We start from the raw sequence: 27,574 nt of genomic DNA on the forward strand, positions 1-27,574 counted from the left end.
AGTAGAGAAGGGGTTTCACCACATTGGCCAGGCTGGTCTCCAACTGCTGACCTCAGGTGATCCACCCGCCTCAGCCTCCCAAACTGCTGGGATTACAGGGATGAGCCACCATGCCCAGCCTCCAACTCTTTTCTTGTATAAAAGAAAATTCCCACATTTGCAAGATAATGCTTCAGTTAATAGTCAGTGTTTTCTTTTTAATGTTGACACTAAAAATAAATAGGAATTTTTAAGTTAACATGGTTTTTCTGTCAGAAAACTCCTATAAAAACCATAAGGCACATTAAACTTACTACAAACTTCCAATGGCTCACAACTAACGTTTGTTTTAGCTTCAAGATTAAAAGTGTTTTTGCTACCATTACTAAGTAAATGTGTGTCTCTTACATTTTACATTACTCTGTTAAAATATAACACATCTTCTTTCAACGTTTTGTTGTGAAAGGAGACATTTGGTGTTCATTGATGTATTTATTTAAACAAACAAAAAAACAGAGCCCAGTTCTTGTGTCAGTAGCTCTTCATCCCTTAGTTTTCTTAATTAATTATCTTCATTTTGTGTTACTTTGGAATGTCTGGAGACATTTGAAAATCCAACTCACAGTAGTTTAAATGTATTACTTAATTAACAGGAAGACTAGAGGTAGAGGCCTCAGCACAGACAGGAGCAGACTCAACAGTGTCATCACAGACCCAGCTTCTTTCCATCCATCTGCTCTGTCATCCTTGTTACTGTGACTTCTTAATCCTCCTACTTGTTTCCTCACAACTGTAAGATGGCAGCTCTAGCTCCAGACATCAAATCAATGCTCTGAAAGTAGAGGGAAGGGGTTTGCCATCATGTTCTGCTCTTGCATCCAATTTAGAGGCTCTCACTTCCATCCCAAGTCAGACATGCTCATCTCATTTACATTTCTGGACACTTTGTCAGTTCTTTTCAATATAGGCAGTCGCGTCCTGAAACACAGCTTGACAGAGGAGTCGTTAGCAAGGAAGCAGAGAAATGGTACTGGTGTCTGTCACAGTGTCCTTCCAAATTTAATCATCTCCTACTAAAGTCCTCTTTTAATGGTATTCTATTACATTTAGCTAGTTGATGCTTCTCGGCTGGCTCCCTTTTTTTTTTTTTTTTTTCCATGAGATGGATCTTTACTCTTGTCACCCAGGCTGGAGTGCAATGGCATGCTCTCAGCTTACTGCAACCTCCAACTCCCAGGTTCAAGTGATTCTCCTGCCTCAGCCTCCTGAGTAGCTGGGATTACAGGCACCCACCACAATGTCTGGCTTATTTTTTTGTATTTTTAGTAGAGACGGGGTTTCACCATGTTTGCCAGGCTGGCCTCGAGCTCCTAACCTGAGATGATCCACCCACCTCTGCCTCCCAAAGTGCTGGGATTACAGGCGTGAGCCACTGCACCCAGCCTGGCTCCTTTTACTCAACCACTGTAATCCCACTGGTGTGATCTTTCTAAAACACAACCTGACTTCATCATTAGCTTTCTAGTGTGGCTTAAAATAATGGTCACGATCTACTCCTGGTACATCTTTCCAGCATTTTCTCTTCCATGTGGCCTGCTGGGCATTATTATCATCATATAGGATTTAGGTTCTCTCTTGCTGCTGCATCTTTGTTCTATTGTCCGTCCGGAATAACCTTCTGGTCTTCCTTATAGGCCAGTGTCTCTTTGTCCCTCAAACCTAATGCTTTGAGAGGTCTTCCTTAACATCCTGCCCCTTCCAAGCTCAAGCGTCTTTCCTGTGTCCTTCCACAGCACCTGGTGAGAGTCCTTCTTTCTGCCTGCATCTCTGTATTATGATTTATTCGTTTATGTAATTCACCTATCTTTTGGTGCCAGATGGAGCTTTCTGAGATAAGGGACTGACTCATCCCTGTACAGTTTGTGACCCATAGGTGATGCTGAAATCATATATTTTTAATGGCAGAAAGGATGTTAAAACTTTCCAGATGACAGTGTGAGGTACCATACAAAGAATGACCTAGCCCTGTTTCCTAGGAGGTCAAGATAAGTTGGAGGGCATTTTATTTTCTCTTGTTTCTCAGAACTTGAACCTTTCCTGGCTCTAACTTAGGTATGGATTGTGAGTAGAAGACAAGGCTGCTGAAGCAATGAAGCTTTGCAAACCAAAGTTATTTGGAAGAATTGACTCTGAGTACCAAAACTCACTGGTACAAAGCCAACATGATAACCACTGTACATAGGAAATGACTCACTGAATTGCATACACAGAACTAGGCCAGGAGATTTTCTTTTCTTGTATACCAGCTAGTCAGGGTAGCAACCACTTTAAATTCTGCAGACTGATAGCCACTAATTCAGATGTACATAGGCACAAGTACTTGATAGAAAGCAGTCTATTATAAAGTATCACTTAATAAAAGCTCTAAGTAGTCTATGCAGGTAGGAGTAAGTCTTATAAAGATTAGGTTTGCCTATTCTCCACACCAATTCCTTGATTCCGATATTCAGTTACAGGTCGCCCGCCCCAGCACCTTCCTATGTAGATACAAGTAGGTGTTCTTTACTTCTAGATTTGAAACGATGACAAAGGGATTGAGTGGGAATGATTAATCTCATACTGGGGAATGATGATTACTGGATGTATCACTTACCACACAATAGATGTATTTAAATGTAACAGCTGTAACCAGCATAGGATGGAATTCTGATATCAGGCATAGGTGATAAACTTAAATCAACATTGGAAAAGTAGTTTCCAGCTTCTAATTCAGTGTAGTCCAGATGTTTTGACCCCACATACTGTTGATCCTCCTCAATGTTACAGAAATTTGGTCTCACATTATCTGTGTTGAGAGTTCACCGTATCATTGTAGAACTTTCATTATTTCACTGGAAGTCCTTACATCTGACATAATCAGATGTGTCTAATTAAAAACTAGTTAGTCTAGCTAAGAAAAAGTTATTCAGATTATACATTTTGAAATTTTTAAACCTAAACATAGAAGTCCACTCATTTTCTAGTCTTTTGGGGAAGACAGAGTCAAAGCCTTCTCCTGAGTATGTGCCACTGTTTGATTATTTTTTTCTGTATCCATAGAACAAGCTAAATCAATAATGCATTAGTCAGTATTTCCAGTTTTTGTTTCTTAAAAATGGCCAGAAACCTTTGCATTCAAATATGTACACAAAAGTCCAGTTCCTTACTCTTACAATTGACTTTGAATCTTTTGCCATTGTCTCTCCCACACCTAATACAATTTAACAGATTTTTTTTCATCTTTTTTGTGATTTGCTTTTATTTAGCTTTTCCAAAGCATTCATCTTATTCAATTAGTCATTGAAGATATATCACGTTTGGTCTTGTCCTCCCATTTAATCAATGAACATAACATTTTGTTAAATTATTTGATGATAACCCATGGAACTGCAGGGGGTGGAGGTGCACAGAAAGAGCACACTGGCTTTCCAGAAGCACTTGGTGTGCCATGGGCATCTAGCAATATGTTTTACAGAGAAAAAGGTGACTATTTTCAAGAAGTCCTTGGCCTTACATGTGCACATGTTCAGCGCCAACTTTATTTAATAGAGTTCTGTTCAATTGCTCACTACCTTGGTGTACTCGACAAAATGCCTGCTGTCTGCCATGTTAACCCTGGCAATTTCTTTTGTCTGTTTTCTTGGCTTTGCAGCATTCTTGCTAAACAACAACAACAACAACAAAACCCCACTCTGTCAAGCTATATTCTGATATAGAGAGCTATTAAGGAGGATTATATTATCTACCCTTTTGACAAGAAGAAACAATTCGTGATTGAAGGCTGAGCTGGAAAATGGTCCCTGGAAGCACGAGTAGTTCCCTGGACCCCCTTGTGTAATGTGGATTCCTGTACAAGTGCATCATCTTGGGCTCTCCTTCCAGGGAACCAACCCCTCCTGAGATGGGGATTTGAGGGCAAGTAAAGAGAAGGAGTGTTCTCATTAACTGTATGAAACCTGTAAGGAAGAGTGGGAAGCAGGATGACACAGAGAAAGACACTAAGAAAGAATGTGGCTTCAGGTGAAGGCTCAGCCTGAATCCAAGGGAGCTCTGGGCTATAGGATGTTTCTTGCCTTGAAGCCACCACTGGGGCAGGGAGTTGCAAAGCAACGTCACCTGAGAACTGCAGCTTCCATCGTCCAAGTACAATCCTCCAAAGAAGGTTGAAGTTATGTGAGCAGGTAGCAGCAGCTAAGCAACACGTGCATGAAAACTAAATTGATAAAAGCAGTAAAAGGGGATCTGTGTAGGTGATTAACTGCAAATTCACAGAATATCAGATAGTAAATGTGTGGTAGTTTTTAAATAGCTACTTTTATTGGACCCAATTTATGAGCCTCCCTAAATTTTCTGGGTTTCTCCTGTCTCTTGGGCCCTCAACTGGTTAGACAGAAAGAGACCAGGCCCAGTTTCCAAATGTCACCAGCTGACCCATCTCCTCTGGGAAAGCCAGCTTCAACATGTCTTCTATCATGCCTTCCACCATGGGAAGTGCAGCAGCTGCAGAGTCCAGACATGACCCAAGGAAACACACAGACTGCGGTTTCACCTTTCCTCTGTTTCCAGACTCAAACACAAAGTGTCATACAGTTAAAATGCCATACAGTAAGGCATGGCATTTGGCTTTTGTAGTGGTTGTCCCAGGGGGCCATAGCCACAACCAGGAAGAGGATAGGACTTAATGCCCATGGGGGAAACTTTAACCAATGCAGGCAACTTATAGATAAATTCCTTTTTGCTCTCTTCCTCTGATGGTTTGTTTTGAGCTGCTGTGCTTCTGTAGAGCGTGTCTAGAGATTGTCCCTCGTGACTGAGCAAGTGGCTCTGTTTTCCATTTTGAATCTGTGGCTGGCAAAGCAAGCACCACCTAGTATGTGCTTTTCATTGTTCCTTGTTTCACTTCCCCTTTTCTCTCACTCTTCCTGCCCTGCAATTGTACCTTCTCACCTCCCCCAAAACGTGTTAGCACATAATCTTAGCCTGATTTCCAAAATCAACAACAACAACAACAAAAAACCCCACTAAAACAGAACCACAGGCAAAGACCGCACCCCTAGAGATCAAAGTTTCAGTACATGTATAAATCCCCTAAATGGTGGGATTTCACTGTAAAACATCAGGAGAGATATTTTGAGTAAAGAGAGGGTAATCCTGAAATTGTTCTTTTGTTCTTTTTCTGTCTAAACAGTCACTCCTATTAAAATCTAAGTGGACGCTAAGGAGCATCCCCAGGATGCTACAAAGGTTTTCCTTTGTTAAGATGTCTTTTACAAACTAGCTCGGTGTCAAGAGCACTGTGGGGAAGCACGGAAAGTAAAAACAAGGCAGAGGAGAATGTAGCATCCTAGAAGCTGCTTTTCCTCGAAGGAATGCAGAACATTCATGAACTGGCATAATGATGAGAGTGATGCAAAACATTCTTCTTTTTCAGAAAAGAGAATTGACTTGTTCTATGGCTCTGGTCAGATTGAGACCAGCAATTATGAGGCCAGGACTAGTCTTTTAAAAAAATATTGGCAGATAACATTATATATTTTTATCGTGTACAACATGATGTTGTGAAGTACATATACATTGTGAAATGGTTTTGAGCGTTACTAATGTGCAGGCTAGAGAATCTGTCCCAACCGCAAGTGATGTTTGCATCATCATTGTCACAATTAGTACTGATGGCTGTGGTCAATTTAGTCTGGAGCTATTAAGATGGGTATGGGGGAGTTGTTCTGTTTTCGCTATTTTATGCTTGTAGAAATGGCCTCAATTTTCTCTTCTGTCTGATTAGTCTTAGCATATGGATTTCTTTTTTGCCATATTCTATTGCAGAGGCTGCCTCTCTCTGCTTTTCTCCCTCACATCTGGAATCAAGCCAAAAGCACCAGAACAAGATGCTTCTCACATTTGAGCCCTTTTGTAAGGGTGCTGATTGCAACTTGGGTAACTTCAGTATAATCTAAGGTGGAAGCTTTCTGCTGCTTTTGGGGAAAAAATAAATGTCTAAAAATAAAACCTAGGCATAAAAATAGGGCCAAATACTCATTAACTGCCTCACTTAGCTGAACGCTGAAATTATTTCAACAGCACTAAATCAAGCCTTTGTGTAGAAGAGGTTGGGTATTTTTTTTATCCATAGTACTTTATCTTAGATGTTAAATGGGTTACTGTAATTTCTAACTTTATTCAAAACATGAGTTAAATAGTCCTCAGAGACTCAATTTTTGGCTTATGCTCATGCTGACCCTTGACTTGGAGCACTTGTGTTCACAGGCCTCCAGGAATGTATTTTGTGGGCTGCTGTGGGAAAGGATAGGGGGACAGACAGGACCAGGAGCAGAGTATTCAAGGCTTGGGATGCTAGGGTTAAGAATTTGGATCTTACTCTCGGTGTGGTGGGAAGCCACTAGAGGGATTTAATTAGAAGAATATTACAGAATGACTTCTTTGTTAAAAATATGACTCCTAACTGCTGTATTGACAGTGGATTGGAAGGAGACAATAGTAGGAAAAGGGTAACCAGCCAAATGCCTATTTATAGATATCCAGGTATGAAGGGATAGTGGCTTTTAAGCAGGATTGAAATATAGTTGGAGAGAAGTAGACAAATAATGGAGTTTATCTAATTCATTAACAACAAAAAGACTGGTTAATAGACTAGATATGGGGCATGAGAGAATGGAAGAGTCAAGACTGATTTCTAAGTTTCTGGCCCAGACAACTGGAAGAATTTGGTACTAGTTGAGATGAAGACTGGAGAAAGAACAGGATAGTTTTTGATGTTTTGTTGTGTTTGGGGTGGGTCATAGAGCAATGGAAAAGGGAATGAGGTTGAAATGGTTCATGTTAACTTTGGGAATCTAAATGAATAGTTCAGAAGAATAGTTGAACGTATGACCTTGACCCAGTAGATAAGTTTGAGAATCCTTGATGTACAGATTATATTCAGAGTCATGAGACCAACTCACCTAAGGAGAGAGTAGAAAGAAAGGAGAAAACCTGGTAATATTCCATATTTCCACATAAATAGGGCAAGTAGAAGAGAACCAGTAAAGGACTAAGAAGGGACAGCAGTGAGGAAGGAAAAATAGGAGAGTATGATGTTCTAGAAACCAAGAGAAGACTCTTAACAAAGGAAGGTAACAGTCAATTACATTAAATGCTGCTGTGAGGTTGAGTTAGATGAGGACAAATAACATTACTGTTTTTGGTGTTCTTGGTAATATTGACAAGGGCAGTTTATGACATGTCATGCAGAAAAGAGCTGAGAGTTGATAGGAGATTGTAAAGTGGGAAATGAAGACAGCTACTTAGACAATTACTTCAAGAAATTAATGGAGCTGAGAAATAGATAATCAAGAGTAAGGGGAGAATTTTTGTTTTTTTCCTCATGTTTCTAAGATGGGTGATTGGAGCATTTATGCCTGTAGAATTGATTCAGGAGAGAGATCGATCCTGATGATGTGGTAGAAAGGAAATACGATTGCAGGGACAAATTTCGTTTTTTTTTTTTTTTTTTTTTAATTATACTTTAAGTTCTGGGTTACATGTGCAGAACAAACAGTTTTGTTACATAGGTATAAAGGTGCCCTGGTGGTTTGCTGCACCCATCAACCCGTCACCTACATTAGGTATTTATCCTAACATTATCCCTCCCCTAGCCCCCCACCCCCGACAGGCCACAGTGTATGATGTTCCCTTCCCTGTGTCCATGTATTCTCATTGTTCCACTCCCACTTATGAGTGAGAACATGCAGTGTTTGGCTTTCTGATCTTGTGATAGTTCGCTGAGAATGATGGTTTCCAGCTTCATCTGTGTCCCTGCAAAGGACATGAACTCATCCTTTTTTATGGCTGCATAGTATTCCATGTGTATATGTGCCACATTTTCTTTATCCAGTCTATGGTGGATAAATGATGGACATTTGGGTTGGTTCCAAGTCAAAATTAAAAAGAACTAGAGAAGCAACAGCAAACAAATTCAAAAGCTAGCAGAAGACATGAAATAACCAAGATCAGAGAAGAACTGAAGCACATAGAGGAACGAAAAACCCTTCAAAAAATCAATGAATCCAGGAGCTGTTTTTTTTTTTTTTTAAATCAACAAAATAGACCACTAGCCAGACTAATAAAGAACAAAAGAGAGAAGAATCAAATAGATGCAATAAGAAATGATGTAGGGGATATCACCACTGATCCCACAGAAATAAAAACTACCATCAGAGAATACTATACACACCTCTACACAAATAAACTAGAAAATCTAGAAGAAATGGATAGATTCCTGGACACATCTACCCTTCCAGGTCTAAGCCAGGAAGAAGTCAAATCCCTGAATAGACCAATAATAAGTTCTGAAATTGAGGCAGTAATTAATAGCCTACCAACCAAAAAAAGTCCAGGACCAGACAGATTCACAGCCAAATTCTACCAGAGGTGGAAGGAGGAGTTGGTACCATTCCTTCTGAAACTATTCCAAACAATAGAAAAAGAGGGAATCCTCCCTAACTCATTTTATGGGACAAATTTCTTGAATGCAGAAAGGCATGAGATGCAGAGTACAGGGAAAGGTTTGGCCTTAGATAAGAGCAGAAGGAGAGACAAAAAGAGTGCACCTAGATGTTAATGGGTTGGTTGAGTTACTGATAGGAGGATGAGGGAGTAGCCATAATCAGTCACAGCAATTAATGAAGTAAGAGCATCAGCTGGAAAGGAGGTGAGAAAGCGGAATATCAGTTTCAAGAGAAGGTAGCAAATATTGGAGTCATTCTAGGCAGTGGGAAGATGAACCTCTAGTAGGACAATGGACATGGAATGTTTCAGGGTTACATTAAACAAGGTGAATTTGAGTTAATTTTTGCTTGGAAAGAGACTGTAATTAAATTTTAAGGTTTTTTTTAATGGCATATAGAGGCAAAAGGTATTATTACATGTTTACATATTTTCATAGTAGAAAAATGAGTTTAACGATTACTTGTAATCTTACTATTCAGAGATAATCATTGTGATATCCTTTTATATATTTACATACAAATACTTCCATAGGAAGAAATATAAAGGTCTTAATCTTGATACCAATACTATTTTAGAACAGTTTTGACTTTACCAACTATCTTAGTTATTGCTCTAAGAGAAATAAAAACAAATGGAGTGATAAATTTGTCATATTGCAAAAGTATTTCTATATTTTGTTGCTTTTTCCATTTTTATAGAGATATATCTGTAGTAGAAAATGTACAGTTAATGTTAAAAGGTCTTCTTCCTAAGGTTGTGTTTTCAATAACTTTCTTATGGTCTTTAAAATGTAAAAATGAAACTCTAAATTATTAACCTACCAGGTTTTATTTTGATAAGATGTGATTAAGGAATCTAATTTTACTTTTTTTTAAGAAAAAATTGTTATTTTAAATTCAGGAGATACATGTGCAGGCTTATTACATGGATATATTGCATGGTTAATTTCACTTCTTAAAATAGTTTTAAGTCATTCTTAAATCGCATTATCTCACAACAAATATAGAACATATTCTTGTAATAGTAGAGCTCCTAAATGATATCTTTTTATTTATTTATTTTATTATTATTTTTTTGAGACAGAGTCTCACTGTCTTGCCCAGGCTGGAGTGCGGTGGTGTAGTCTCGGCTCACTGCAACTTGCGCCTCCGTGGTTCAAGCAATTTGTCTGTGTCAGCCTCTTGAGTAGCTGGGACTACAGGCACATGCCACCACACCCGGCTAATTTTTGTATTTTTAGAAGAGACAAGGTTTTGCCATGTTGGCCAGGCTGGTCTTGAACTCCTGACCTCGAGCGATCCTCTTGCCTTGGCCTTCCAAAGTGCTGGGATTACAGGTGTGAACCACCATGCCCAGCCACCAAATGATACCTTTAAAATTTTCTTTTAGAGATTTTTAAAACCAACTGTATGCTATTCTTTAAATAAGCTATGTAAAGTGTAAAAATTATCTTTAATCCTATCCTCTGGGAAAATCAGTTATATTGTACTTGCTTGAAACTGTAATGTGTGTACATGTTTTGCCATCTGTATTTTCTCACTTTTTTGAGTTTTTGAAACATTCTTTGTAAACCATGAATTTAATGACTTGCACTAGTATCGGATATGTAAAAATATATTTTCAGGTTTTAGTTGTTCTTTATTTGTGATTATAAAAAACATCATAGTTAATACCACTGGCACTTAATATTGAATTTAAATTGATTTTAGTATTTTCTATCATAAAAGCAATATGTCCATGTAGAAAGACTTAAAAATAGCAAACTATTATCCAGAGAACCACTGCTGCGTATATACCAAATCTTTATCCATTCAAGAGCCATGTTTCAGCACCTGTTAATAGCAGTCACTGCTTCACATATGAAACCTGCTCTTCATCGTTAATATCCTCATATATTTAGTCATATATCTTGTCAGTATCCTATGAGCAGAAATGTGTATGCTTTTATAAAAGGAACCATGCTATTTAGAAATTGTATTGTAATCTAATTTTTCTCCGATAACCCATTAAGAAATTCCTTCCATGCCATTGAACCATCCTTTATAATATCATGTTTAATGGCTACAAAAGAATTATTCATGTGAATATACCACTCTTTTCCAATTCCCTTTTGCATTTTAAATCCATAACATGTGCACTTTACTTCTCTTTGATAGCATGACTAATATGTCCTACACGAGACATGAAGGCACAGACGTCTTTCTTCCTCATTCTCATATCATCTCTGAGTGGATCTCAAGGTAATTTCCTTTGTAATACAAGTGTTAGTTATTTGCATTATCAGATAGAAACATGAGCACACAATGCAAGGTGGCTATTTCTTCCATAGCCATAGCATTGTGAACTTTCCTAGATCATCAGTTAATCAGAAGCAAGGAACAGGCTAGAAGTCTGCATGAAGACTAAAAATTATATATATATTTTCTGTCCACTCTGATTAAGACTTTCTAATCTGTTATCTGCTACCAGAAATAAGTTCACTGGAAAAACAAGTTTGATTGATTGATTTTTTTTTTTTAAGTGTAAGCTTGGTACTTACCACTTGACAGAAGGCATTATCAGCTTTGCTAGGTCCTATGACAGGCATTCTTAATTATCCAGTGAAACATTAGAGGGGTTTAGCAGAGCAATTAGGGAGATCGACAATCACTCTTTTCCTTGCCCATCTTTCCGTGTCTTTCTTTCGGCATAATGCCACATCCCCCTAGCTCTCTGAAGAGAAACTAAGTCTCTCTGAGGAAGAGAGGCAGGACATGGTAGGGTAGAAAGAGCCCCAGAGGGAAAGGCAGAGGATAAAGACTGTGACAGAGCCACTTGGGCACCCAGTTCTTCCATCTTGGGTGGCCTGGGCCATGAGCCAAAGGAGTTACTCCATTGTCCAAAAAGTAAGGACCTTTCCAGTGCTAATATCTTAGAATCCACAGACAGGGCACAAAATCTACTTAAAATATTTTGTAAATCAAAGCAGTTAGATTACTGCCTTCAATGATAGGAAGTGTCTGCGTATATTTTCTTTGCAAAAATCTCTTATTCTGCTGATTTCATTTGCTTTTTGAAATCAACTTGTGAAGTTGACAATGAAAAGAAAACAAAACAAAATAAGTAAATCAAGATAATTGGGGATTAGGCTTCCACATTTATCTCCAGATATTCCTTACCTACATTTTGACCAACTCAGGATATCCTGTGAGCAGTCTTAAAGTCAAAGCAAATGAATGACTCCATTTTCCTTTTGGACTTCTCCTGCTCATGTCCTGCCCTATTTAGATCTAGTCTACAGATATTCCTGTCAGATTCCTGAACCCAGCATTGTCTTCTATGTGCTCCAAATATTTTCTTACCCAATCAAGCTGAGTTTATTCCATTCTTTTACGGCCCGCTGGCTGTTGCTAGCTGGATAAACTAATTTATTATTGCTATAGTAGGAGTTAAATGTGAATATGTTCTGGGAATGAAATCAAAAGGAGTCTTTCAACATACATGATTTCCAGGCCAGGATTGGGAGGTGAGATTATTGATCAAGTGGGCAGCAAACCAGTGTTTCTACGCCTTAGGCTGTTACCAGTTCTCCCAGTTACATTGAATAAAACGGATATTCAATTAAAATTAAAACTCAGACACAGAGCTTCATGGTTTGTTTCTAATAATCAGACAACAAGTGTTTTTGATGATGTGGTCTATTAATAATCAGGCTGCTAACCTAGGAAGGTTCTTCTGGGTAGTTCTGGTATAATCCTGACTAAGCACACATCATTAATTCTCTTTATAACTTCTCTGCTCTTGACTGTAGACATATTCCTTTCGGCTTTCTTCACTTATGTTCCTATGAATGAACAAATCATCATTGGAAGACTTGGTGAAGATATAATTCTCCCTTCTTCATTTGAGAGGGGATCTGAAGTTGTAATACACTGGAAGTATCAAGATAGCTACAGTAGCTACAATGTTCACAGTTACTACAAAGGCAGTGGCCATTTGGAAAGCCAAGATACCAGATATGCAAACAGGACATCTCTTTTCTATAATGAGATTCAAAATGGGAATGCGTCTCTATTTTTCAGAAGATTAAGCCTTCTGGACGAAGGAATTTATACCTGCTATGTAGGAACAGCAATTCAAGCGATTACAAACAAAGTGGTGCTAAAGGTGGGAGGTAAGTGTGCATGTAAATTTTCATGAAACATAGCAATGACATCATTCCGTGTTATTAGTAAGCATCTTTGTCCTAATATGCCATGAGCTTCTTTCCAAGTCAATACATGGAAATCTCCTTATTTTTAATGCACAGTATCTTGTAGTATACTAATGTTATAAATGATACAACTGTTCCCCTATTGGTGGGTATTCAGGCATTTCCAGTGTTCTACATTACCTGGTTGTGATGAACACCCTTATAGCTGTACTTAATACCAGGAAATAATCTGAAAGCAAAGTACCAGAAGTAAGATTTTAAAAGGTTACTGACACTAACAGCATAAGACTATCCACTTTCTCCTTAGTCTTATCAGTACCAAATAACTGCCAATATCATGACTGAAAAAATATTGAATTGTTGATTTAAATTGCATTTTTCTATATTATAAATGAGGTTAATTTTTATATTATATGCTTTCCTTCTCTGTATTAGCTATATATAACACTATACCTATATAACTATAAGTCATTAATATAGTTAATATATGCAGTTATGTACAGTTAATATCACTCAAACACAGCTTCATGGTGGTTATATATAACTATATATTAACTGTATTACTACATTAACTGTTGCTAATTCTCATAGTTATATTGAACCAAACAGGTATTAGATTAGATTAGAAGCTCTTTGAAGAAACTCAAAGAGCTTCATGGCTCCTTATTACTAGATTACCAAGAGTTCCTGATGATGTGCTCTGTTAATGATCAGGCTGACGATCATTTATATGTAATATAGTTAGTATGTAGTATAATATATAGTACAATTTTACATATAGATATATACACATATATATGCAGTATTTTCTTATGGATTGTTTTTCCCAGCACTTGTTTCTTTTTCTTCTGTCCCTTTTAGCTGCTTCAGACCTTGATTCAGAAATCACAAAATTATGTGTAAACAGAGTCAAATAGGTGCTCTGAGTCAGTATTTGAGAAGTGTAGAGTGCCACATGAACTCTATTTTATAGACTTAGACACCCTCATTTTGGTTTCTCAATGAGGCCATTAGATTTCTTTTCCAGCTATGTTTCTAGAGAATTGAGATTGCTAGTTGCCACATACCCATGCCTGCTCTTTTTTTATTTCTTCTAGATAACTACACTATATCTTAAGGTTCTACAGAGGTGGTTTTTTTTCCCCCTTTCAGTAACTGCCAAATTTTTTTCATAAAACTTAGCTTTTCATTTCATGGGTATTAAACAGTATTCTGCACAGATGGCCTATAAAAAAAGTCAATGATGGCAGTTTTTCATGTGCCCTTCTTTCTCCTATGTAGTTTTTCTCACACCCATGATGAAGTATGAAAAGAGGAACACAAACAGCTTCTTAATATGCAACGTGTTAAGTGTTTATCCTCGTCCAATTATCACATGGAAAATGGACAACACACCTATCTCTGAAAACAATATGCAAGAAACAGGGTCTTTGGGTCCTTTTTCGATTAACAGCACGCTGAATATTACAGGATCAAATTCATCTTATGAATGTACAATTGAAAATTCACTGCTGAAGCAAACATGGACAGGGCGCTGGACAATGAAAGGTAGGCTCCACAGGACTTTCTGTGTATGCTATTTCGAGGTTAGGGGGTAATGGGGACTGATTTTCAAGGAAAGAAAGGAAGATGAAAGAAAAGAAAGCAAATCCATCCGCAGCAGTTAGAAGACCAAGACCGGAGCCCTAGGACTGGTTCTTCTGACTGTATTACATTAAGCAATCATTCTTACTTTTGAGCATTAGTACCATACCTCATTGATAAAATAGAAGTAATTCTTACCTTGCTAGGTATTTATGAGTTGATTGGAAACATTTATGAAGTGGAAAGAAGCAAATCTATTCTTGAATATTAGTGTATTTCTCAGTGGCTCATCCTTCAAACAGGATTTTCTATCAGCATTGCTCTTTAAAAAATCAAAAGAGAAAGAATATGTGTCTTTCAGCAGATCACAACTTCGTCTTTCAATTAAACAAAATATTAATTAGTATAATTGCTTCTTTTTAGTTTCTTTACATAGTATTAGCCCATCGATCTTTATCCACTACCTCTATCACAACATAGTCAGTTTTTAGTACTCTTTCTTCTCATTTATTTCAACAGATCCAAACTCTGATCAATCTCTATATCCAAAACCTGTTTAATAAAAATTAATTTGCTATCTCCATATTCAATTCCAAGAAAATTTGTTTTCCTTTTGAGATGGAGTCTCGTTTTGTTGCCCAGGCTGGAGTGCAGTGGCGTGAGCTCGGTTCACTGCGATCTCGGCTCACTGCCACCTCCGCCTCCCAGGTTCAAGTGATTCTCCTGCCTCAGCCTCCTGAGTAGCTGGGATTACAGGCATGTGCCACCACGTGTGGCTAATTTCTGTGTTTTTTAAGTAGAGATGGTGTTTCACCATGTTGGTCAGGCGAGTCTCGAACTCCTGACATTATGATTTGCCCACATCAGCCTCCCAAAGTGCTGGGATTACAGGCATGAGCCACCGTGCCCAGCCTGTTTTTCATTTTATTCTTAATAAAGCAAAAATTTTCTGTCAATCTCCCTTATATGGGGAAAATGGAGGGTAGCTGTTTTTTTCAGCCTTCTCTTTCCTAGCATCTCATATTCTCAAAATGCTCACCAAAAATATACTGAAATTGTGGGTGATTCACCACATTTACATGAGTCCAGTGTTAAAGGAATGAGTACCCAATGTTCATTCTCCATCAGTCAGGCAGCAATGGAAACATGGGAAAGGGTTGCAAATGTTAATATTATAAACATCGTCTTTGGAAAATCCTAATTTCTCATGTTCATTTAGAATTGAGTGTCTTGAAGCATGAACAGTTCTTTAGGCTCAGTACTGTTTGGTCTCATTGAAAAGCTATTACGTGCCAAGTTTTGTTGCTCACAGACTGTGAACTTAAGAACATGGTCTCTACTGATTTCTGGATCCACAGCATCTAGTACAGATATAAAAATTAAACTAGGAACATAGCTTACAAAGGGAGTGATTAATTCTACTCTCTGTGGTGGGGCACAAATGGGGTTGTTACAGAATATGTGCTTAAGAAAGTTGCATAAGGGCAGAATTTTAGAAGAGTAGTAGGACATTCCAGGAGAACAAGAATATTCCAGAAAAAAGCACAGAAAAGTAAAATTGCCTGGATTTGTGGAATCTACAGATCAAGAGATGAACCTGGAGAGGGAGGCAAAAAAAAAAAAAAAAAAAAAAAAAAACAGATGAAAGACCTTTTACACGTTGCTAAGGAGCTTGTTGAGTCTTGGAGATAGGATGGATCAGAAGAGGGATTTGAAACATCAGAGAGCCCTTGGATTTGCCTTTTGGAAGGCTTGCTTTGGCATCACTCTCCTGCAGGTAGACTGGAAGCCAGCTGAGTCTAGAATCAGGGAGAACAGTCCATGGCAGTCCATAGAGGTCAGCCTACGGCACTACAGAACAGGAAGGACAAGACAGAGCTGGGTCTGGAGGGGCAAGGCAAGAAAATTCAGCAGAGTCTCTCCTAAAAGGGCTTAGTCCAGTGGGGGTTGCCTGCACTACAGCTGGAAATATTCTTACATGCAGAAAATGAGATTTTTGTCTAGATAAAGGGATTAAGAAGTAGTGAGGCCATAAAAGTTAGAGACCACTAGGGAGTAGGTAGGGTAACAAAAGGGGTGTTCTGGGGAACACCAGCATTAGAGAGGCCAAACATTGAGTTTAGTAGGCTAGCAACTGGTAGCAACATTCCTGAGTGCTTACTGTCAGGTTCTAAGAGTTAAAACAAGTACATCACCCCTCTAGCTGGCCCTGGCTTTGCCCTCCTTGAAGGTTTAAACTAACCTTGGTGGGAAACTTTAAAATAGTGGTAGTAAAACTTGTCTTGTAAGAAACCACAGCAAAAATATAATTACTTTCCAAAAAGTTATTTCTAAATATATCAATATTAGTGCCTTTGTTCTCTGCTTTCTAAGTGTAACTTAGAGAATTCTTTTGAAATGTTTATCTTCATTGATGTTTTCTTTTCTATTGTGTTGTTAGATGGCCTTCATAAAATGCAAAGTGAACATGTTTCACTCTCATGTGAACTTGTAAATGATTATTTTTCACCAAACCAAGACTTCAAAGTTACTTGGTCCAGAATGGAAAGTGGGATTTCCTCTATCCTGGCTTACTATCTGAGCTCCTCACAAAATACAACTTTCTATGAATCCCGATTCTCATGGAACAAAGAGCTGAAAAACCAGAGTGACTTCTCTATGAATTTGACGGATCTTAGTCTTTCAGACAGTGGGGAATATTTGTGCAATATTTCTTCAGATGAATATACTTTACTCACCATACACACGGTGCACGTAGGTAAGCTGCAAGTAGGTTTGGATAATGGGTTTTGGCTATAGCATTAGAGATTCGTGAATATCAGACAGAAAATTAGGTTGACTTTTCAAGAATACATTGATACCCTCTCAAAATATAATCTACAGGGGTATTTCTGGTCAGGATGTCGATTATCCTCCCTCCTTCAACCACATAAAAGTCCTGTTTTGAAAAAAAAAATTACTCCCACAGATTTCCTTTCAGGATTTTGGGGCTTCAGAAATGAGGAGGAAACATACATTTTGATGACTCCATGGGCTGAGCATCTTCCATTTCTGCTCACTGCTGTGCCTAATATATACCTTAGCCCTAATGTTTGGGGAGTCAAGGCTAGGGACACATTAGGAAGTTACAATTGGGGTCCTGAGGAATGCTGGGAAAACATGGCAGTGTCTATGAACTTGGAAATAATCACCGCACAATATTTGAAGCACCAAGTATATATTCCTGGTTCAGTTCATTTTTACCTCTGTTGATAGTTCACTGCCAAAAACCATTATCTAAAATATTTCTAGTCAACTAACCATTGAGTCATGGAATATATACTCATGAAGCTGACCTTCTAGATGGTCCCACCCTTAAACTATCAACTTCACATCATGGCAGACCATGGCAGCTCTTTCTGTCCTTCAATAAAGATATTTGAACCAGTGGAACTTATGTTTTAGAAGTGTTCCTATCATTTCAATTGTGAAAACTAGGAGGAGTAACATTTGAAGTTTTGGTGATTCTGTGTGGTGAGATTTGGAGACAAGAGCAGAGGGTTGTCCTTTAGGTTATGTGATCTTCAAATACTTGGAAGCTTCTGGACATTGAGTAATAACACTCCCTTTGTAGAGCTGCCACTTTGAGAGTAGAGAATGAAAAACTGGGGCTACATTTGAAGCTCCTATTTTTCTCCAAAAATAAAAGTGTCAGTTTTATGTAAAATACAGTTAAGCCTGCAATCTATTTTTAAAAATGTTGCCTCATGTTGGATTCATTTTGGAGTGTAAAAAAAAATAGTCAAGAAGAAATGTCCTAAAGACCACATATGGCCCGTCTTCCCACCCAGAGATCTAATTTTCAGTTCACACAAAGTGAAACATCAGGACCATTCCATCTCTGACAAAAGAGTATTTTCGGAACCTCTCATTCTCAAATAAATGTTGGCAGGTGGGGCTGGGGGAGGGTGTGCTCACCCTTCTCTACCAGGAAGAGGACTTGGCAGGAGCCACCCTAGCAGGGCAGGAAACAGGGCAAACAGTCTTGGTACCTTAAATATCATCCTTTCAAGGAACTTGTTTCCTATTCTGAATTGTGACTTTTCCATTTGTTGTCTTTCCCAGGAGGTGCTACAACAAGATAGGGGTCTTATGATTCCTCGAATCTAGATCTGGTCAATTAAGGTTGCACCAAGCTGAATGGAATTAAATAACCCTTGCTAAGTTTTGCTGCTGAATCAATACATGACCTTGGGCAAATATCTTTAGAGATGGGGAAATCTGAGGGTCACGAGTACAGTGAGAAGTAGACTTGTAGATTTCCTTGTAGGATTTCCTTTACGAGGAAGAAAAATGCAAATGCAAATGAAAACACTGTAGAAAGTCAACCTAATGTTCCTACTTAATATCTCCTTTATGTAGGTACATTAGTCCCCCCTTTCCATGGGGGATATGTTCCAAGACCCCCAGTGGATGCCTGAAACTATGGACAGTACCAAACCCTACATATGCATTCCCACATGGTACCAGGATTAATCTGTCCTTCCATGTTTATGCCCTGGTGCCTCATTCACACTTCTTACGATTACAGGTTCTACTGGGCATCTTCTTCCAGCAGAGCTTGTTTTCATTGCAATTAAAGACTTGCTTTGGATGGAAATGTGGCTGTAGCTTCATCATCAGCAGACACAGCCTCTCCAGTAATCTTTATATTTTTCAATCCAAGCTGATTTCTAAGTCTGTGTAGCCATCCTCTACTTGCAGTAAATGGCCTGTTTCAAGGGATCTCTTGCTGAAGTCTTCATAAAAGCCCAAAGCCTTCCAGTGTAACATATCATCAAGCAGAACACATTTCTGTTCATGTCTTCCACCCTCAAATTTAATGCCATTTCCATCTTAGCATATACAACACAGTGTGGCCATAACTGTTGTAGGTTGAGACAACACAAATTTTCTTCTTTCTTTCTTCACAATTTTACAGATAGAAGATTCATTTTCACCATAGATCTCAGCAACCTCAATATATGATTTTTCATATGTCAAGAGCTTTAATTGTTTTAGTTCAAGGAAGCACTTTATGGCTTCTTTTTGGTATATCCAAATTGCCAGCATCACTACTCTTGTGCTTTGGGACCATTCTTAAAGAAAATAAGGGTTACTTGAACACAAGCATTGTTATACCATGACAGTCAATCTGATAACTGAGATGGCTAGTAAATGATTCATGGTGGTAGTGTGTACAACATGGATATGCTGGACAAAGGGTGCAGTCACATCCCAGGTGGGATGGAGTGGCACAACACGATATTTCATCATGCTACTCAGCATGGCACACAATTTAAAACTTAAGAATTGTTTATTCTTGGAATTTTCCATTTGGTTATGTTTGGACTACAGTTGCCCATGGGTAACTAAAACCTCAGAAAGTTAAACCATGGATAAAGGGAACTCCTGTATGGAATTTCAGAATGACACAAATAGGTGAAGAGATTAATATTTTATTAGTTGTAAAACACTATAGTATGTTCATAGAAAATTACATTTGTTATGTAAACAGAGGTATTCATTCTAAAGGATAACCACAAATATTTTCCTCCTGAATTGACCTTTGTGCTCTATCGCTTGCTGCCCATGTTTTACCAGAACATAGACCATAAGGTTAGCAGGGTTCTGACTTTGGTAACCCAGGGTCTCTGGAGTCCCCACTTCCATTAATACTACTTTCACCAATTCTAGTCCTGACCAAGATGTTGAAGAATGGAGAAAGTTTAGGCTCCTCCAGTTATTTCTGAGGAGCTCTAAACACTATCAGCAGGTCCTCCTTTTCTGCAGTTTGTTACCCAAAGTCAACCGCAGTCTGAAATTTTTAAAAGGAAAATTCCAGAAATAATGTTTTAAATTGTGTGCCATTCTGAGCAGCATGATGAAATTGCATGTCATCCCGCTCCATCCTGCCTTGAAGGTGAATCCTCCCTTTGTCCAGCATGTCACACTGTGGATGCTGCCCGCCTGTTAGTCATTTAGCCCTCCGGATAATCAGATCTACTGTCATGATATTGCAGTGCTTGTGATCAAGTAAGCCTTATTTTATTTAAGAAAAGCCTCAAAGCACAAGAATAGTGATGCTGGCAATTCGGATACACCGAAGAGAAGTCGTGAAGTGCTTCCTTTAAGGGAAAGCTCTCAACTTAAGGGAGAAAAAAGCATATGTTGAGATTGCTAAGATCTACAGTAAGAATGAATCTTCTATCTATAAAACTGTGAAGATGGAAAAAGAAATTAGTGCATACTATGCATAAGGTTTGGTACTAAGGTTTCAGGCATCCACTCAGGGGTCTTGGAATGTATCCCCCAGGGATAAGGGGGGACTACTGTGCCTATTATCTCTGTGGTCACCTGCCACCTCTAACTCAAGACCATGGCTTCTACTTAGCTCCTTTTATCACCTCTGAACTTACCACTGTTCCCTTTGGACCCTGTCTTCTCTAGGCCAATGGCGGACTGCACTCTTACTTCATCCTCCAAGGTGAACACTGGGCTGAGGCTAATTTATGGACATAATTATTCCTTTATAAAAATGTGTTATTTCTTGTTACAGTATAAAGCAATAGAAACTGAAAAGGCATAATAGACGTATTGCCTCTCCGGTTTTCAGACTTTTCTCCCAGCTCTCCCAACCCCCACCAATCTCTAATAATATTATGGTATCTGTAGGTTTCCCACAATAGATACACTGAGACTAAGAGATATTTATGCTCAAGACAAACTCTCCTGTCCAGTCTGGGTTCTTGGCTTTATCCTAAAGGACCTTTTTATTATGCAAAGTGTTTTCATATTAATTCAGCCTCCTACCTGTAATGCAGAAATAACTAGTTTTAAAAATAGTAAACATACTCCACCCTCACCCACCCACAAATTTCTTATTTGGTACCTTTTCTTCCAGTTCACAGACTTTGTTTCTCTGTTTTATTTAGAACCAAGCCAAGAAACAGCTTCCGATAACAAAGGCTTATGGATTTTGGTGGCCAGTCTGATTTTGGTGCTCTGTCTGATTTTGCTGATTTGGAAAGTAAAATATTGCACAGGTAATATCTCAGGAAGAATTTGGGCTCTGCCCCACATGTTCCACATCATGTATATTAAAGATAACATGGAAATACATGCCCAAACAGCTACTGGGCATGTAAATTGATCTGAATTTTCTGGAATGTCATTCACAAAATTCACCCAAAATCTTTTAAAATGCTCCTACATTTCCACCTAACCGTTGCACTTCTAGGAATTTATCTCACATTAAATGAGCAGAGGTACACCAAACTATATACAAGCATATTCACTGCAGCACACTGCTATTGCTTTTAGATTTCCTACTATTGTCAATAAATAATTGAGAAATTAATTAAATTAATTGATGATCATACTTTTTAAAATTTTAATCTAGTATTGAAATGATAACCAGGATGACTTAATCATCCTGCATTAAAAGGTAACTGGAAAGAAAAAAGCCAAAGCTTTAAGAAGTTGCCTTTGGAGTGACGGGACCATGAGTTCTTCCTTACCCTCACACCTCAGAAGGAAGCCAGATACCCGCTTAAGTCCCTGGGCTCTGCTTGTTCTCCCTTGCTCTGAGCTTAGTCAAGGTTGGTGCTCTGATTGAAACTGCATTGTTCTTTTCTTATGGGTCATTTCATTTTAATTGTTGTTCAATTAATTTTTTTCTAAATTTTAGGCAAAAACCTTACTAGTAATTTAAACTACCTTAAGATGCCATGATCATGGGAAGTACTTTTAGGGAGTACTTTCTTAGAGTACTTTGCTTTTAGTAACAGAATTTTGAGCTAGAGAGCATCTGGGCAAAACTTAGATCTGGTTGATCTCCACATTTTACAGATCAGGAAACAGGAATCCGGGCAGTTAGCCCAAGTGCTAAGTAGGCATGTGAAACAGATTTAGGTGGATCATTTAATAGCACCAAGCCAGCTAGTGGCAGAGGCAGGTTCAGGCCCCCAGAACTCCTCCCTTACTCCACTATCCCCCTGAGGCGGCTCTGGGTGTCCTGGGAACTTGAGCTAGATCCTGTGTCTCTTTTATCCGTCTTTCTGGTTGATATTTGGCTATTGCCCCGCTGAAGTTAGGAGATTTGGGTTATAGCAGAAACTATTATTGAAGATATAGTTTTAGGGGCAATGGAGAGCAAGCATCTCACCAATTCTAGCCCTGTGATCAGTCGTACTAATAGGTAGGCTAGTTCCTGTCCCTTGGCTGGCCAGAAGTAGTAAGAGACCACAGGCAGTCTAGCTTGTCTACCAAGATCAACCATTGACCTAATATACTGATATCTGTGATTGGATTAGGTTCAAATTATGGGAGAAGTGGTGCTACATCCTACTCAAGAATGATAGTTTAGTTTCTTTAGTGGAAGTCTGCATAAGTCAGTTCTCAACTGTAAACACATGGCACACTCAAAACTGGATAAAGAACTTACGAGACAGTATATTCACATCTGGGAGCACCCGATTCACTAGCAAACTTAAACTTTAAGGGACAAGGACAGAGAGCAGTTCCCAAAACTTGAAAGGAGAGAGTCACATAAGATTAGTTGCCTTGTAAGGACAGTGACTTACTTCTTTTTTTCTTTCTTTCTTTTAATTTAAGTTCTGGGATGTATGTGCTGAACATGCAGGTTTGTTACATAGGTATACATGTGCCATGGTGGTTTGCTGCACCTATCAACCTATCATCTAGGTTTTAAGCACCGCATGCATTAGCTATGTGTCCTAATGCCTCCCTCTCCTTTACCCTCATCCTCTGACAGTCCCTGGTGTGTGATGTTCCCCACCCTGTGTCCAAGTGTTCTGATTGTTCAATTCCCACCTATGAGTGAGAACATGCGGTGTTTGCTTTTCTGTCCTTGTGATAGTTTGCTGAGAATGATGGTTTCCAGCTTCATCCATGTCCCTGCAAAGCACATGAACTCATTCTTTTTTATGACTGCATAGTATTCCATGGTGTATCTGTGCCACATTTTCTTTATCCAGTCTATCATGGATGGACATTTGGGTTGATTCCAGGTCTTTGCTATTGTGCATAGTGCTGCTGTAAACGTATGTGTGCATGTGTCTTTATAGTAGAATGATTTATAATCCTTTGGGTATATACCCAGTAATGGGATTGCTGGGTCAAATGGCATTTCTGGTTCCAGATCCTTGAGGAATCGCCACACTGTCTTCCACAATGGTTGAACTAATTTACTCTCCCACCAAAAGTGTAAAAGTGTTCCTATTTCTCCACAGCCTCTCCGGCATCTGTTGTTTCCTGACGTTTTAATGATTGCCATTCTTACTGGTGTGAGATGGTATCTCATTGTGGTTTTGATTTGCATTTCTCTAATGACCAGTGATGAGGTGCTCTTTTTCATGTTTGTTGGCTGCATAAATGTCTTCTTTTGAGAAGTGTCTGTTCATACCCTTCACCCACTCTTGATGGGGCTGTTTGTTTTTTTCTTGTAAATTTGTTTAAGTTCCTTGTAGATTCTGGATATTAGACTTTTGTCAGATGGATAGACTGCAAAAATTCTCTCCCATTCTGTAGGTTGCCTGCTCACTCTGATGATCGTTTCTTTGGCTGAGCAGAAGCTCTTTAGTTTAATTAGATCCCAGTTTGTAAGGTGTAAGGAAGGGGCCTAGCTTCTATTTTCTGCATATGGCTAGCCAGTTTGCCCAGTACCATTTATTAAACAGGGAATCCTTTCCTCATTGCTTGTTTTTGTCAGGTTTGTCAAAGATCGAATGGTTGTAGATGTGTGGTGCTATTTCTGAGGGCCCTGTTCTATTCCATGTATCTGTTTTGGTACCAGTGCCATGCTGTTTGGTTACTGTAACCTTGTAGTATAATCTGAAGTCAGGCAGCTTGATGCCTCCAGCTATGTTCTTTTGCTTAGGATTGTCTTGGCTATATGGGCTGTTTTTTGGTTCCATATGAAATTTAAAGTAGTTTTTTCTAGTTCTGTGAAGAAAGTCAATGGTAGCTTGATGAGAAGAGCATTGAATCTATAAATTACTTTGGGCAGTATGGCCATTTTCACACTATTGATTCTTCCTATTCATAAGTATGAATTTTTTTTCCATTTGGTTGTGTCCTTTCTCATTTCCTTGAGCAGTGGTTTGTAGTTCTCCTTGAAGATGTCCTTTACATCCCTTGTAAGTTGTATTCCTAGATATTTTATTTTCTTTGTAGCAATTGTGAATGGGAGTTCATTCATGATTTGGCTCTCTATTTGTCTGTTATTGGTGTATAGGAACGCTTGTGATTTTCGCACATTGATTTTATATCCTGAGACTTTGCTGAAGTTGCTTATCAGCTTAAGGAGATTTTGGGCTGAGATGATGGGGTTTTCTAAATATACAATCATGTCATCTGCAAACAGAGACAATTTGACTTCTTCTGTTCCTATTTGAATATTTTCATTTATTTCTCTTGCCTGATTGCCCTAGTCAAAACGTCCAATATGATGTTGAACTATGGTGATAAAGGTCATCCTTGTCTTGTGCTGGTTTTCAAGGGGAATGCTTCCAGCTTTTGCCCATTCAGTACGACATTGGCTAAAGGTTTGCCATAAATTGCTCTTATTATTTTGAGATATGTTCCATCAGTGCCCAGTTTGTTGAGACTTTTTAGCATGAAGGGGTGTTGAAGTTTATCGAAGGCCTTTTCTGCATCTATTGAAATAATTACGTGGTTTTTGTCATTGGTTCTGTTTACATGATAGATTACATTTATTGATTTGCATATGTTAAACCAGTCTTGCATCCCAAGGATGAAGCCAACGTGATCATGGTGCATAAGCTTTTTGATGGGCTGTGGAGTCGGCTTGCCAGTATTTTATTGAGGATTTTTGCATTGATGTTCATCAGGGATATTGGCCTGAAATTTTCATTTTTTGTTGTGTCTCTGCCAGGTTTTGCAATCGGGATGATGCTGGTCTTATAAAATGGTTAGGGAGGAGTCCCTCTTTATCTATTGTTTGGAATAGTATCAGAAGGAATGGTACCAGCTCCTCTTTGTACCTCTGGTAGAATTCGGCTGTGAATCTGTCTGGTCCTGGGCTTTTTTTGGCCGGTGGGCTATTAATTACTGCTTCAATTTCAGAACTTGTTATTGGTTTATTCAGGGATTCGACTTCTTCCTGGTTTAATCTTAGGAGGGTGTCCAGGAATTTATCTATTTCTTCTAGATTTTCTAGTTTATTTGCTTAGAGGTATTTATAGTATTCTCTAATGGTAGCTTGTATTTCTGTGGGATCAGTGGTGATATCCCCTTTATCATTTTTTATTGTATCTATTTAATTCTTCTTTCTTTTCTTCTTTATTAGTCTGGCTAGCAGCCTATCTATGTTGTTAATCTTTTCAAAATACCAGCTCCAGGGTTGACAGACACCTCATACAGGAGATCTCCAGCTGGCATCAGGCTGTTGTCCCTCTGGGACAAAGCTTCCAGAGGAAGGAGCAGTCAGCAATCTTTGCTGTTCTGCAGCCTCTGCTGGTGATACCCAGGCAAATAGGATCTGGAGTGAACCTCCAGAAAACTGCAACAGACCTGCAGAAGAGGGGCCTGACTGTTAGAAGAAAAACTACCAAACAGAAAGCAGTAACATCAACATCAACACAAAGGACCCCCATACAAAACCACATTCAAACATCATCAGACTCAAAGATCAAAGGTAGATAAATACATGAAGATGAGGAAAAACCAGCACAAAAATGCTGAAAATTTAAAAGACCAGAATGCTGCTTCTCCTCCAAATGATTGCAGCTCTTCTCCAGCAAGAGCACAAAACTGGACGGAGAAAGAGTTTGACAAATTAACAGAAGTAGGCTTCAGAAGGTGGGTAATAACAAACTCCTCTGAGCTAACAGAGCATATTCTAACCCAATGTAAGGAAAGTAAGAACCTTGATAAAAGGTTACAGGAACTACTAACTAGAATAACCAGTTCAGAGAGAATATAAATGATCTGATGGAGCTGAAAAACACAGCACGAGAACTTCATGAAGCATACACAAGTATCAATAGCCGAATCAATCAAGCAGAAGAAAGGATAGCAGAGACTGAAGATCAACTTACTGAAATAAGGCGTGAAGACAAGATTAGAGAAAAAAGAGTGAAAAGGAATGAACAAAGCATCCAAGAAATATGGGACTATGTGAAAAGACTAAATCCGTGATTGGTTGGGGTCCCTGAAAGTAATGGGGAGAATGGAACCAAGTTGGAAAACACACTTCAGGATATTATCCAGGAGAACTTCTCCAACCTAGCAAGACAAGCCAATATTCAAATTCAGGACATACAGAGAACACCACTAAGATACTCCTTACGAAGAGCAACTCCAAAACACATAATCATCAGATTCTCCAAGGTTGAAACAGAGGAAAAAAATGTTAAGGGCAGCCAGAGATAAAGGTCAGGTTACCTACAAAGGGAAGTCCATCAGACTAACAATGGATATCTCTGCAGAAGCCCTACAAGCCAGAAGAGAGTGGGGGCCAATATTTAACATTCTTAAAGAAAATAATTTTCAACCCAGAATTTCATAACCAGCCAAATTAAGCTTCATAAGTGAAGAAGAAATGAAATCCTTTACAGACAAGCAAATGCTGAGGGATTCTGTCACCACTAGACCTGCCTTACAAGAGATCCTGCAGGAAGCACTAAATACAGAAAGGAAAAATCGGTACCAGCCACTGCAAAAAAAAACCATAATATGAAGACCAACAACACTATGAAGAGACTGCACCAACTAATGCGCAAAATAACCAGCCAGCATCATGATGACAGGATCAAATTCACATATAACAATATTAACCTTAAACATAAATGGGCTAAATGCCCCAGTTAAAAGATACAGACTGGCAAATTGGATAAAGAGTCAAGACCCATCAGTGTGTTGTATTCAGGAGACCCATCTCATGTGCAAAGACACACATAGGCTCAAAATAAAGGTATGGAGGAATATTTACCAAGCAAACGGAAAGCATAAAAAAAGCAGGGGTTGCAATTCTAGCCTCTGATAAAACAGACTAAACCAACGAAGATCAAAAAAGACAAAGAAGGACATTACATAATGGTAAAGGGATCAATGCAAAGAGAACTAACTATCCTAAATATATATGCACCCAATACAAGAGCACCCAGATTCATAAAGCAAGTTCTTAGAGACCTACAAAGAGACTTAGACTCCCACACAATAATAGTGGGGGACTTTAACACCCCACCGTCAATATTAGACAGATCAATGAGA

The 27,574-nt window shown here is 38.7% G+C and overlaps 1 protein-coding gene across 1 annotated transcript in view; it reads left to right on the forward strand.

The window, feature by feature from the left end:
• HHLA2 (HERV-H LTR-associating 2) overlaps positions 1–27,574 on the forward strand; it is a 139,020-nt gene that overhangs the window by 108,643 nt on the left and 2,803 nt on the right. The window contains exons 5-9 of the mRNA XM_011995402.1: positions 10,680–10,763; positions 12,314–12,676; positions 13,997–14,263; positions 16,740–17,057; positions 21,253–21,363. Of these exons, the coding sequence (XP_011850792.1) occupies positions 10,706–10,763; positions 12,314–12,676; positions 13,997–14,263; positions 16,740–17,057; positions 21,253–21,363 (1,117 nt within the window). The 5' untranslated portion in view covers positions 10,680–10,705. The remainder of the gene's footprint in view (positions 1–10,679; positions 10,764–12,313; positions 12,677–13,996; positions 14,264–16,739; positions 17,058–21,252; positions 21,364–27,574) is intronic.

Source organism: Mandrillus leucophaeus, unplaced genomic scaffold (genome assembly GCF_000951045.1).
Source record: "Mandrillus leucophaeus isolate KB7577 unplaced genomic scaffold, Mleu.le_1.0 Scaffold113, whole genome shotgun sequence".
Classification (NCBI taxonomy): Eukaryota; Metazoa; Chordata; class Mammalia; order Primates; family Cercopithecidae; genus Mandrillus; species Mandrillus leucophaeus.